At 58.1% G+C, this 12597-nt stretch overlaps 2 protein-coding genes across 2 annotated transcripts in view; one reads left to right on the plus strand and one right to left on the minus strand.

The window, feature by feature from the left end:
• The first annotated feature begins 289 nt into the window (after window positions 1-289).
• On the plus strand, window positions 290-3928 carry CUNH10orf105 (chromosome unknown C10orf105 homolog). The gene is made up of 2 exons (XM_008696272.1): window positions 290-299; window positions 3552-3928. Exons 1-2 carry the CDS (start codon window positions 290-292, stop codon window positions 3926-3928), a joined length of 387 nt encoding a protein of 128 aa, XP_008694494.1.
• Window positions 3929-3969: 41 nt separating this feature from the next.
• LOC103668017 (cadherin-23) overlaps window positions 3970-12597 on the minus strand; it is a 264181-nt gene continuing 255553 nt past the window's right edge. Inside the window, exons 25-27 of the mRNA XM_040624110.1 lie at window positions 12362-12514; window positions 10388-10501; window positions 3970-7151 (exon numbers count right to left, since the gene is read on the minus strand). Coding sequence (XP_040480044.1) covers window positions 6865-7151; window positions 10388-10501; window positions 12362-12514 — 554 coding nt within the window. The 3' untranslated portion in view covers window positions 3970-6864. The remainder of the gene's footprint in view (window positions 7152-10387; window positions 10502-12361; window positions 12515-12597) is intronic.

The raw sequence follows: 12597 nt of genomic DNA on the forward strand, positions 1-12597 counted from the left end.
GCTTTCTGCCCTAAGATCTCTCGGACCTTTGAAAATGTCTCTCACCCCTCACTTCTGTAGCCAGACACCTTCAAAGGGCAGGTGTTTTCCTGGGAAGCTGAGGGCAAGCCTGGAAGGTGAGGGGCCCAGAGACGCAGGAGGGGAGGAGGGGCCCGGGGGGTTGCCAGGGCTTCTCCCTCTGCTGTTGGGCTGCAGCCCCTCTCCCCTCTTCCCTCTCCCGGGTAACCCGGAGGCTGGCAGGCACTGAATAGCAAGCCGTTGGCTGCCGACCATACCATTCAGACACCCGATGGGGGAAGGTGAGAGCTGCTGCAGAGACTGGGAAACCCTCCCCATGGCTCCCCAGTGCCTCCACCCTGGCCCCTTCGAGGGCTCCAAGGAGACAGGCTGGAGTGAGGCCCTGGGAGGGCTTGGGAGCGACCGGGCTCCTCTGCATGGCTCCCCTCTCCCTCTGCCCGGTCCAGTTGCCATCCCTACCCTCTTGGCTGTCCCCTCCCCCAAGGCAGGGCCAAAACTCTCCCAGACAAAGCCAGGGCTAGCTGAAGAGTGAGTGAAGACGGCCCGCTCTGCCCGGCCTGGTTGACTGAGGGGCACAGGGCACGGCAGAGTCCAGGGCAGGCTGGGGTCACGGTTGGCACCTGCTGCTCCTTGGCCCTCCCGTGGACAGCTAAGACGACCTTTCTACCCAGCTTGGGACTGCTGAGCGCTGGCTCTGAGGTCAGTGCTCGGGGGACTGCAGGAAAAGGCTTGGTGAAGAAAGTGGGGCCAGACCCTTGCTGGGGTACTCTGGGGAGGATGTGAGTGTGCGCTCAGACCTGGGGAATCCCTCTGCTTTTGTAGAGAGTGGAAACGGCCCAGTGAAGGATAGTGACTAGCCCAAGGCCACACAGCAAGATGTATTCTGAGGCTAGTCCCTCTGCTCCAGCGGGTACTGCACTATGGAGTTCCAAGGAAAGAAAGAAGGTTCTAGACTGAACTTGCTATGTCTAGAGCAGGGCCTGCCAGTGTGCCCTGGGCTTGTGGGCAGGGAGAAGCTTCAACTGCCCTTAAGACTATCCTAGCACTGGTCTGATGGAGGCCTCTTTTCCCTGCAAGCAGCTGGCCCTTGGAGGATCAGAGGGGCTGCAAAGGGACCGGTGTGTTCCAGGGCGGGTGGCTTGATATTTTCAAGCGCTTTAGACTCTCTTGCTTCCGAGAAAACTATGAAAATGCTAATTATACCCTCATTTATCTTTTTATTAAAGTGCTTGCCCAGGGACCGAAGACTGGACCAGCTTTGCTAGCCCGATCGGATCTCCAGATCCATGTGAGGGCCTTGCGATAATATCAGGGCTAACAGGATTGAGACGCCTCCCACTTCTGATTGTCCTTTTCTCACTCCCTGCCAAATACTGTCCAGAGGACGATAGAGGGCCAGTTTTCTCCCTGTGGGAGATGGTGGTGGGCACACCCCATCCCTCTCCATGCTCATATTCAAGGGCGGGCCAACCCACGTATGGCTGCCCAGCCAGAGCGCTTTCTAGGCCCAATGCCTGAAAGGCAGAGGCCGTGGGCAGCTAGACAGGCATCAAAATTTCCAGCTGGGAGCTGGGAGGGGTCGTGTTCTGTCTGGAAACGCTGGAAGGAGTGGTGGCAGGGAATGGGTGGGAGGTGGGGGGGGGTGCCCTGGATGCCCTAGTTGGCTGGGCGGAGGGCGAGGCTGCAGGCAGGAAGGAGGCTGAGCACAGGGAGCCGGGAGTGAGGTCCTGCCGCTGCTGGTGAGTGCCTGGGGTGGGGACGGGGGCTCCAGAGGGTGGGGGCAGGGTGGCCCCTCTCTGGTCCCCACTGCCTGCTGACACAGACTCTGCAGCCCACGTTCAGAGGCTTGGCATGACTCCGCTGAGCGCCATGCTAGAAACTCAACTGAAAGCTTATTCTAAGCTGCGAGCTGGGGGAGAAGGAGGGCAACTTGCCGTCCCTCATCACAGGAAAGTCTCCAAGGTCAAAGAGAAAGAAATGATGGTTTTTTACTAAGACCCTCTTTGGGACTTCCTGTCCTGTGTCTGTAGAAATCAAAGGTCATCCATGCTGGCCTGCGACTGGAGGTATGCCTGTCTGTTTTGTGTGGCTTGTTCTAGCATTTTAAATATTTGAAAATTCATTTCAAATTTTTGGGGGGTCAAGTTTGTTTACTTTGCAGTATATCCTCCCTCCCCCGCCCCTCTCTTGCTTTAACCAAATTTGAATCAGTTGTCAATATTTAAACATCAGGGACATTTGCCTGAAAAATCCAGATTTCTGGCTTCTCTTGGGAAACTGGAAGGGCTGACCACACCAGGCCAGCGTTCCATCAGCCTGGCCGAGGCACCCCCACCTCTGCGAGGGGGCTCTCTGCGTAGACCTGCCACCAGCCCTCTGTGGTCACACGTTACCTAGTGGTCAGGCTCCATGGGTATTTTCATCTGCAACCCCAGACATATTGAACCGGAAGCTCAGTCGGATTTTCCATCTCCAGAGATGCTCCGCTGAGGTCCCTTTAGTGGAATAGTCATGAGTGATAACAGGTGACTGGTGTCTGGGGGACGTTTTGAGCCCCACCTTGTCAACTCTGGAGCTCTCTTGGTGGATTATTTCTCACCTGTTCTAGGAGCGGCTCAGTGATCCCAGAGGACTGGGTGCCATAGGGCCAGGAGTCCGGAAACCTGGTTCCGGCCTTTGCTTGGCCATGGCTCACAGTGTGGGTTTGGGCTTGGCCTTCCCTTATTTGGGTCTCGGTTTCCTTACTTGTCATGGGAGCAGGCTGGGCTGCAGTGGGAAGCACTAACAGGAATGCCCAGGGGACCAGGCAGGTGAAATAAGGTGTGTAGTGGACCTGTGGGGGAGTATGGTGATCTGGGGGCCAGATCTGTCTGAAGGGGGCAACTGCTGCTCGGCCTCAGCTACTGGGTGCCAGGCAGCAACTGGCCCTGTGTTGCCATTGTCGAAATTCTGGAATTTCAAGAGAAGCCAGATATCTAGATATTTATGTGAAATCGCTTGGTTTTAAAAGTCTGTGACTTAAAATATTCACAATTAATTGAAATTCATAAAAACACTAGAACGACCGAAGAAACACACCTGTAGGCCAGCCACCAGTTTGCAGCCCCGACGTTAGATAATTGTCAGGGTCCTTGCCAGCGGCAGCATCCTGTAACTGATGACTTGTTCCAGGTCAGAGAGCAACCAATTGATGGAGTTGGTTGTATGTTCCCAGGTTTTCAGGTGTAAGACTGTTGTAATTCATGAGAACTGATTTTCCAGGCCAAGAGGCATTACCCTCCCATCTCCTCTGTGGCAGGTGGGCAGGGGATATAGAAGAAAAAGGAGCTGGGTTCAGGCCCAGCTCCATCCCTTTCTGCGTGTGACCTGAGACGTGTCAACCTCTCTGGTCCTCACTGTTCCACCCTGTAAAATGGCCATGATGCTGTCCGCAGCTCATTGAGCAGCACGCGGCTCCCATCAACGTGCCCTTCCCTTGCCCGCCCTGGGTCCAGCTGCATTGCCTCTGAGCTCCCGTCCCCTTCCTGTTGCAGGAGCCATGAGCACACAGCGTCCCAGCCCCCTCGCCTTCCTCACGGCTCCTGTCACGCCCGGCAGCCCCACAGAGGCAGCTGACCCCCTCCCCATGCTCATCGCCCTCGCCTGCATCTTCCTCCTGCTGGCCAGCTGTCTGCTGTTCATGACCCTCTGCAAACCGGCCGCGCTGGACCCGACCCAGCGCCGGGCTAGGGAGTGCATGCCCCACCACCCCGGGAGCTCCAGCGAGCCGCAGCTCAGGCTCTGGAAGCGCCTGGGCTCTCTGCGCCGCTCCCTTCATAGCTTCCGCCGAGGCAGGCCTGCTCCCCGACGCCCCCTGCCGGGCTGTGATGACGGCCGCGACTGTGACTGCACAGAATCTACCAAGATGTGACCGGGTGGCCCTGCCTGCCTCGGACAGAGCCTGGAACCTGGGGCTGCCGAAGGACGTGGGCCACACGTTCAGCCCCAGTGGTCCCGTGTCCCTGGTCCCGTGTCCTTTCCCAGAGACAGCCCTGGGAGGAGAACCTGGCTCTCTGCGGACCCTCTAGTGGCTGCCGGCTGAAAGACTGCCGGGCCGACTGCGGGGCCAGAGGGGGCAACGTGGGGCCCCCAGTACCGCCCTCTGGCAACCAGGCACCAACCACCCCCGGGAAACAATGCCCCTGCTTCTCAACAGAAGTCCCGCTCACCCTCCCAGGTGCCAAAGCCCAGCCTGGATTCCAGTTTGAGCTGCCAAATGGCCAAAGGTTCCCTCCAGTCAAATGAAATACTGTGCCCACATGGGGGGCAAGGTACTGTCTTGCCCTCTGTGCCAACTCAGTGCCCAAGGCAAGAGGAAAGCCAGGGACTCCTCTCCTTGGAATTCCTGGGCCCCACCAGCATTCGCCTAATAATCCCTGGGAGCAGTCAGCACCTTCGTGGTGGGTGAGATGCCTGGGTGCCTCCTGGGAGGAGGGCAAGCAGGAGGCTTCCAACGCTGCCCAGCCAATCGCCATCTTGACAGCCATCTTGGTGGCCCCCCTTGGAGGTGCTGACGTTACAATGGACCAGGAAGGGGCTGAGAATGGGTTAAGGAGCTCCTTGAGATGTCAGGACCCGTGCTGTGTCAGAGTGGAGGGAGGCATTGCCAGAAGCTAGAGGTGATGCCGCCTGGGCTCTGAGGACACGCCATAGTGCTCCTGCCCCACCCAGGGCAGGAGGCATCCTCCCTTTGGGGTAGGAGGGTCCAGACCTCTCCAGGACAGCACCCCAGGTTTGAAGCACACGAGGTCTGCTCTCTGAGTTTTTGGCAATTACATCATTGACTGGCTACCTGTCAAAGCAATCCCACCCTAGAGCGGACTTCTCAGCATTCCAAACCCCCAAACTCTACCCAGGGCCGTGGCTGTACATTCTGGGTCCCAGATTTGGAGAACGGACAGAGTGGTTCTGAGCTGTCTACCTCCTGCTCCCAGAGAGTCAGCTTGCCAGGGCTGCCTGGTGCCCTGCCACAGGGCTGCCCCAGCCCCCCTGCTGTGACTCATGGTGCGGCCAGCCAGCCAGGTCTTCTCAAAGAGGGAGCTCCAGCTTTGCCACTTCTTCCCAACCGTTCCAGCTCCAGAACCATCCCTGGTTCCCAACTGCTGGCTAGAGAAAGCCAGAGCTCTCTAGTCTGACGTTCAGTGCCCTGGGAGCTGGCTCCAAACTATCTTTCCAGCCTCACCTTGATCCAAGCCTCCAGACAAACTGAACTTCCTGCCCTCCCCAGGCTGTGGCTTATGCTGCGCAAGGCACCCCCTCCGTGAGGCCACCTTTGCTCCCCGGCTGAAAGCCACCTCCCAACTGGAACCAGTCCTACTCTTTCCATCTCTCAGAGGGAGGGCAGGGATCACTTCCTCTCAGCGGTGTGGGCGACCCACATCTATGTCCCCTCCTTCCTACGGGCCTGGAAGCTTGCACGGAGTGAGACTACGTCCAACCTCTCACGGGACCAGCTCCAGGCACAGAAGTATGAACGTCATCTCCATCTCCAGAGTGAAGGGTGGCCCCACCTCAGTGTGTCCCCACTCCCAAAGCTTAAGGAGTCCTGGGGGGGGGGGGCATCTTCTTCCCTCACGTGCCCCTAGACAGAATCTTTGTCTCCGGACATGGTGGTGAGGTGAGGCTCACTGTACCTTCAAAGAGTGAGGTCACCTTGGCCAGAAACTTCCAGGGCCTTGGAGAAGTCACTAATGTCTGAACTTCTCCCTTAGAAATGGGGAGAATCGGGGCTGCCCTGTCTCACTCCTGGGCTCTAGGATTTCAGGCTGTGTCATGTCAGGTAAAGAGAAACCAATTCTTCAGGTTTAGAAAGAGGGGCAGGCCTCATTCCACAGACATTTGTTACCCTCTCCCCTTCCGGCTTGTTAACTTTGTCCTGGTTCCCCTCCCAGGGCCTCCTGACACACCCCAGGATGAATCTGGCCTACAGTCACTGGCCCAGCACTAGGTGCTCTCTTCCTGGAGACCAGGGTTGGGGGCAAGGCTTCCCGGCGGGACTGAAGGAGATGCGAAAGCTGGGGATGGACAGGGGGACCCTCACAGTACTGGCCATACTCCCAGGCATGTCTCCACTTTGGTCCTGGGAGACGGTTGGTTAGTGGGGTGGCCGGTGTGAGGCTAGAGGAGAAGCTGAGCCCCAGAGGAAGCTCAGGGCTTACTCCTTCTGGAACCGGCCCCGGCCTCTGGTACATCCCTGCAGTTTCCTGGACTCTCCGGGCCTCTGGGAGTCAGAACCCTGCTCCCAGCCCATTCCCTGCCAGGCCCCCGGCTCCGACGCAGGGAGCTGGACATGCTTCCAGCCCCTCCTGATCCTGGGAGCCTGCCCCAGTGGACAGGCCCAGATTTGCTGCGTTTGGCTCAGCATCCGCCTCCACAGCTGGCGAAGAGGGTAATCCCGGCCTCCCTGCCCACCCAGAAACGGAGGCGTCCAGGGCCAGCTGGGGGAGGGCACCCGAACCTCCTTTTCAGGTCCTCCCCTTTCTCCCTTGGAGACTCATAGCCCTCGCTCCTGCTCCCTGGGCAAAGGAGCTCTTTCTTCTCGTGCCTGTTTACTTCCCAAGAGGGGAGCTTTGGCCAAGGGCCCCATGAAAGCCTCTCTGTTCCGGGCCTCGCTGGGCCCTGGCCATCTCCCCTCACCTCCTTTCGGGAAAATGTGACAGCTCCATCCCCTTGCTGCTTTGAAAGGCCCTCTGGGTGGTGTAGGGGAAGAGGAGAGGGCTTCCTTCTGTTTTTGGGGGGAGCCGGGGTGCTGTCGTAGGCAAAAGAAACTAAAGGCCTGCTCTCCCCAGGAGGGAGGACGGCGCCTGGCTACTTCCGGGGCAGCCGCTGGACCCTCTCCTGTTTCCATCCCTCCACGTGGCATCCGGGCCACGATGACACCGAGCCTGTATGCAGCCCTGCCTGCCCCCAGCCCACCAGCTGCCCCAGGGGGCTACGGCCACCTGCCTGCACGATGCTGTGTCCCTCAGGGATGTCCTCGGGGACGCTGGCCTCATAGCTGCTCTGCAGAAAGATGGGCCGGTTGTCGTTCACGTCCAGGACGGTGACAAACACGGTGGCCGTCCCCGTGCGCCGCTTACCTACGGGGCCGTTGTCTGTGGGAGTCGAAGGCGGACGGGTCGTTAGCAGCTGCCTGACGGGCAAATTCCCTGGGCGTGTATCCTGTTCATGCCACCCACTCTGGCCTTTGTGAGGGGTGGCTCTTTCCCTTTTTAGATCGAGAACAGCACTAACAAGGCCTACCATGTCCCAGGCGCTCTTCTAACTCGTTCAGTCCTCACAGGAAGCATGTGCAGTAGGTGCTGTTATTATCAGCCCCACTTTACAGAGAAGGTCACTGAGGCACAAAGCGGTTCCTTGGTGGCCCCCAGAACATAGACCCATGTCAGGTCCCTGGCATCGTCGGAGTGCAAACTCATTAGGAAAAAGTGTCTTTGAAGATGTAACGAAGTTAAGAACCTGGACCTGGGGTATCCCGGACTGTCTGCGTGGGCCACAGACCCAATGACAAGGGTCCGTAAGAGGAAAGGGCAGAAGGAGATTCGATTCAGAGAGAAGGTCATGTTAAGTCAGAGGCACGGACTGGATTTTGCAGGCACGAGCCAAGGAACACTTAGAGCCACCAGAAACTGGAGGGGTCAAGGAGGGGATCCCCTCTAGAGCCCCTCAACAGCAGAATGCAGCCCTGCTGACACCTTAAATTTTGAACTTGTGGCCTCCAGAGCCATGAGGAAATAAATTCCTACTCTTTAAAGCTACCTAGTTTGTGGTAACTTGTTGTAGCTGCCCGAGGAGAAGGAAGCGGGTACGGAGGTCACCAGCCAACGGCTCTCAGGGCCAGGCGGGTGAGACCCGCGGGTGCACACGTGGGAGGGCCGACCCCGACAGGCAGCTCGGCTCTCTCCAGCCCACAGTGGACAGGCAGAGGGTAGACCCAGTGACCCAGTGACACGAGGTCTTCTGATCTCTCCAGAGAAACTGAACATCTGAGCTTCTTCTTCTTCTTCTTTTTTTTTTAAGATTTTATTTATTTATTTGACAGAGATAGAGACAGCCAGTGAGAGAGGGAACACAAGCAGGGGGAGCGGGAGAGGAAGAAGCAGGCTCCCAGCAGAGGAGCCTGATGCGGGGCTCGATCCCATAACGCCAGGATCACGCCCTGAGCCGAAGGCAGACGCTTAATGGCTGAGCCACCCAGGTGCCCCTGAACATCTGAGCTTCTACATAAAATCTCCTGGTTTTTCAATGTTCCCAGCTAACTGTCATTCTGTATGAAACAAGATACAGGTCAAACACGCCTACAGGACAGAGTGGGCCTCTGGGCCCTGGGCACTCAGGGACATAAGTCCTGCTCGATTTCTAAGCCTAAGGCGTCCAGGGGTTCTGCGCCTTCGGTTCCCTGCAGGACCCTCCCAGGGCTGGGGATGTGGCTCAGCCCCAGGGGCGGCTGTCAGGTTGCCGTCCCTGGAGGAAGGAGCGTGTGCCCTGTGCTACCTGTCCGGGTGAGGGTGGTCAGCCCAGGGAAGAGTACAGGTAGCTGGCGTTGGCTGCGGAAGAGGGGTGACTCCGTCCTTCTTCCCAGGCCAGCTGACCACATGCTGGGGCACAGTTGCCTCTCCCGCGGTAGGTGATCTTGCCGTCCTAAGCTCCTCTCCAAGCCCAGCCTCCCACTGCCCTGGAGGTCCTGCTTCCTTGGCCCGGCTGAGGACAGTATGCGCTGGCAGGCCCCATCCCAGGCCTGAGCCTGAGTCCTCTCCTCCTGCCAGATGCTTGATGCAGCGGGAATGAGGGGTCTGGGCATGGGTGGGCTGGGAGGGGCTGCTGGCTGGAAAGAGGGAGGCACAGAGAGCTCACTCCCTCTCCCCTGCAGCTTTACTGCAGATGTTGGACTGGGTGCTCCTTGGGGGGGAGGGCACAGGCCTCCTCACACCCTTCTTCCCATCCAGAGCCTTCATGGGCTCCCTACTGCCTAGAGACCAGAGCCCAAGTTGCTGGCCCAATGTTCAGGCCTCTAGGAGCGGGCCCTACCTGACTGCAGCCTCCTCCGACCCAGTGTACGTCACGCCATGAGCCGGCTGCTCACACACACGCACACACATGCACGCATGCACGCACGCACAGCTCTTTCCCACAGCCAGCTCTCTGCCTGGGCTGGCTCCTCTGCCTGAAAGGCCCTCCCCGCTTCTTGACTTACTGAAACCTGACTTGGCCTTCAAGGTGGTGACAGGCAGGTGTCTGTCCAGTCCTGGAGAACCCTCTGAGAACCCTACCTTCCTCACTCTGAGGCCTGGGCTTCGGGGCAGGTCTGCCCATCCGCCGGCACCAGAGACAGACATGTGATTAAGGTCTAACTAGCACATCTCTCCTCCCTTGGCCTAGACGAGGGCTTCAGGGACAGGCTCTGGGGCAGATGAACTCCTTAGAGCTCCTTGGGGGCTTCAGCTGGGAAGACCAGCAAAGAGACAATGCTCTCTCCCTGCTGCTGCTCTTGAACCCAAAAGGATTAAGGCCAGGGCTGCAGCAACCACTGGCCACTCCGTCAGCCAGAGAATGAGGGCAACACACGGAGGCAGAGCTGGCCACTGCGGAGAGACTGAGGCCTCATGGTACCACCCGGGCCCCAAATCCAGTCCTACCTGAAGCTCCATCGCCCTATTGACTGGTTTTGTGAGCCCATATTGCTTAAGGTAGCTTGTTTTAAAACTTGCAACTGAGGGGCGCCTGGGGGGCTCAGTTGTTAAGCGTCTGCCTTCGGCTCAGGTCATGATCCCAGGGTCCTGGGATTGAGCCCCGCATCGGGCTCCCTGCTCCTCTGGGAGCCTGCTTCTTCCTCTCCCGTTCCCCCTGCTGGTGTTCCCTCTCGCTGGCTGTCTCTGTCAAATAAATTAAATCTTAAACAAACAAACAAAAAAAACAATAAAAAAAACTTACAACCGAGACTCCTAACTGATCCAAAGACATTCCCAGCTGCCTCTTCCTCTAAGAAGGCTTTCTTGATCACACCCTTCCCCTAACATGTTTCTACATCCCTTTGTGCCTGATACTCTGGGCTCTCCCCCTCCCCCTTTCTGCCTCACTTGGCCTGGTGTTGCAGTGATCTGTCTACACCCCACCATCTGAGCGGCTTGCATGTAGCACTGCAGGCTAAGCCCCCGGCCCGCCAGGGCTCAGTGATACGCTGGATGTCCGGCTGCCCTTTCTCCACTGACGTCAAGACACAGCCTCTGCTCAAGGCCTGGCTCCTGGGGCCAGGCCCGGCTGGCCCTCGAAGGGCACCCCACTAGACTGCCCAGAGCCATGCTGGTGGTGTGCAGGTAGGGTTGGGGCATACCGATGGCCTCCAGGACAAGTGTGTATGCGGCTGTGGTCTCCCGGTCCAGGCTTACTACTGTTCTCACAACGGCGTCACGGTAGCCAACGCTGAACTTCCCATCCACGTTTCCACCTGTGGGCCAAAGACAATGAAGCCTCTGTGAGGAACCAGGGAAAGGGCGGTGGCACCCCAGCTCTGCTCCTGGGCCAGGACATTCCAGGGGTAGTCGGGGAAGAGAAGGCCATGCTGCCCGTTTAGCCCTGCCTGAGGACAGGGTTCAGGGGGTGGGGGTGGGGCTCTGATGAGGGTGTGGCTTGTGTGGGCTCAGGTGGGGGTGCCAAACGCCTGAAATCATAAGGGGTGAACATTCATTAAGCACCTTCTGCATACCAGGCACTTCATGTGGATTCTTCCATCTCATTTGTACTATCATAAGACCACTTCGCAGAGAGGGAAATCAGTCCTTTAGTGAGGCTATGTGTGTTGCCCTGGGTTACAGTCACCTAGTTTGGGTGTAAGACTCCAACCTGGCATTCTGATTCCTGAGCCTGCATCCTTCACTCTGCCGCCTGCCCATCAGGTAGGAGTGTCTGAGCAGTTAACCTGGGTTGAGGCTTTTATAGGTGGCCGGGGACTTTGGGTCAGCTAAGATTTTTCCAGGTCCCTAATCTTGGACTCTCTGAGTGGGGACTCCTGGAGGCTCCATGGAGTGAAGAGTAGGGGCAGGTGGCCAGGGTGGGATGTGGGAGGGTCTCCTCTCCAAGGTGGACAGGAAAGGACTCCATCTGAACTGTGAAGACCCCTCCTCAGCCAGCTGGCAGGCTATGTGGCATTCTGGGCAGCAGAGGGCGCTGAGGCACCGGCCTTGGGCCAGCTTGGTCCAGGACCCTGCTCGGCTCCTTGAAGAATGAGCAAATTAAAATCTAAGAGTCCCAGCTGGGAGGGCTCTCAGCAGGTCAGCAGGAACTGGCCACTTTGGGGTGCTGGGAAATCATCCTGGGAGCTGCCAGGTGCTCTCTTTTCCTTACGGGGTTTGCCCCTGGGGAAAAGCCCTGACCCCTTTGTGGATAGTCTGAAGCACCATTCACATGGACAAAATCTGGCTCCTAGGGGGTGGGGGAGAAACTGAGGCACCAGTGGTGCTGGGTGCTGACCCGTGACTGGTCCACGTGGGGGGGGGGGGGTCTTTTCTTGGAGAAGTGTTGAGGACTAGACTGTGAAGAGGCGGCCTGAGGGTGCTGGGGCTCTTTAGGGAGGAGAGGGAGGGAAAGATCTGGAAAGGAGAGGCTGAGGGCTACTGCAAGCAGGGATGGGCTGTGAAGCTGGGATTCCTTGCTCCAGGGGCAGAGGCGTCAGGGAGAGTGGTGCGTGCACTGAATGCATGTGCAGACACCTATGTGCATACAAGCTGGTGGGTAACGAGGCTGCAGGCAGGCCATGGACAGAGAGAAGACCGAGCCAGTAATGTGGCTGAGGGACAGCTAAGGAATGTGAAAGAATTGCCCCCCAGCATCCCAGCATCTCAGGTGTGTCTGGGACTAAAGCATGCTGGGCAACCATTCTAATCCAGGCATGACTAATACACGGCATGTTTACCACCACCTCCCAAGCCTACCGTCACGGCAGATATCAGTAATTGATCATGACCCCCCGTTCTCCTGTTGAGCCAGGACATGGCCTCATAGGACTTCTCCACAGCTCTCTACTGGGTATTTGTGAGCTAAACCCATTTTATTTAGAAATACTGAAACCATCAGTCTCTAAACAGACAGGAATTCTCATGAGTGAAGGGTCCCTGGGGAAGGACAAGACCACAGTCTTCCAGTCACGGCTTTATCACCTTGACATGAGGGTGGAGGGGGGCAGGGCTCCTCCCCAGGAGTCATGGGCTCTACCTCCCTCCAGACTGAACCTCGGTAAGTTCCCCCAATTTCTGAATAGGTTTGGGCGGCCCCCAGGGAGCCAGGCCAGAGGAGGGTGGCGGCAGGGCACCTGTGATGAAGTAGCTGAGCTCGGCATTGAGGCCCGCATCACTGTCCGTGCAGTTCAGCCAGACCACCCGGAACTCGCGCGGCACGTCCTCGGACACGGACACGTTGTATGTGGCCGGGAAGAAGGTGGGCGTCTCGTCGTTCACGTCCAGCACTGTGGGCAGAGTCAGCGCACGGGGCTAGGCCTGGCTTCTGCTCCAGGGAGCCCGGCGCCAGAGGCGGTGAGTGACACGTCTC

The sequence above is a fragment of the Ursus maritimus genome, unplaced genomic scaffold, assembly GCF_017311325.1.
Source record: "Ursus maritimus isolate PB19 unplaced genomic scaffold, ASM1731132v1 scaffold_7, whole genome shotgun sequence".
Lineage (NCBI taxonomy): Eukaryota > Metazoa > Chordata > Mammalia > Carnivora > Ursidae > Ursus > Ursus maritimus.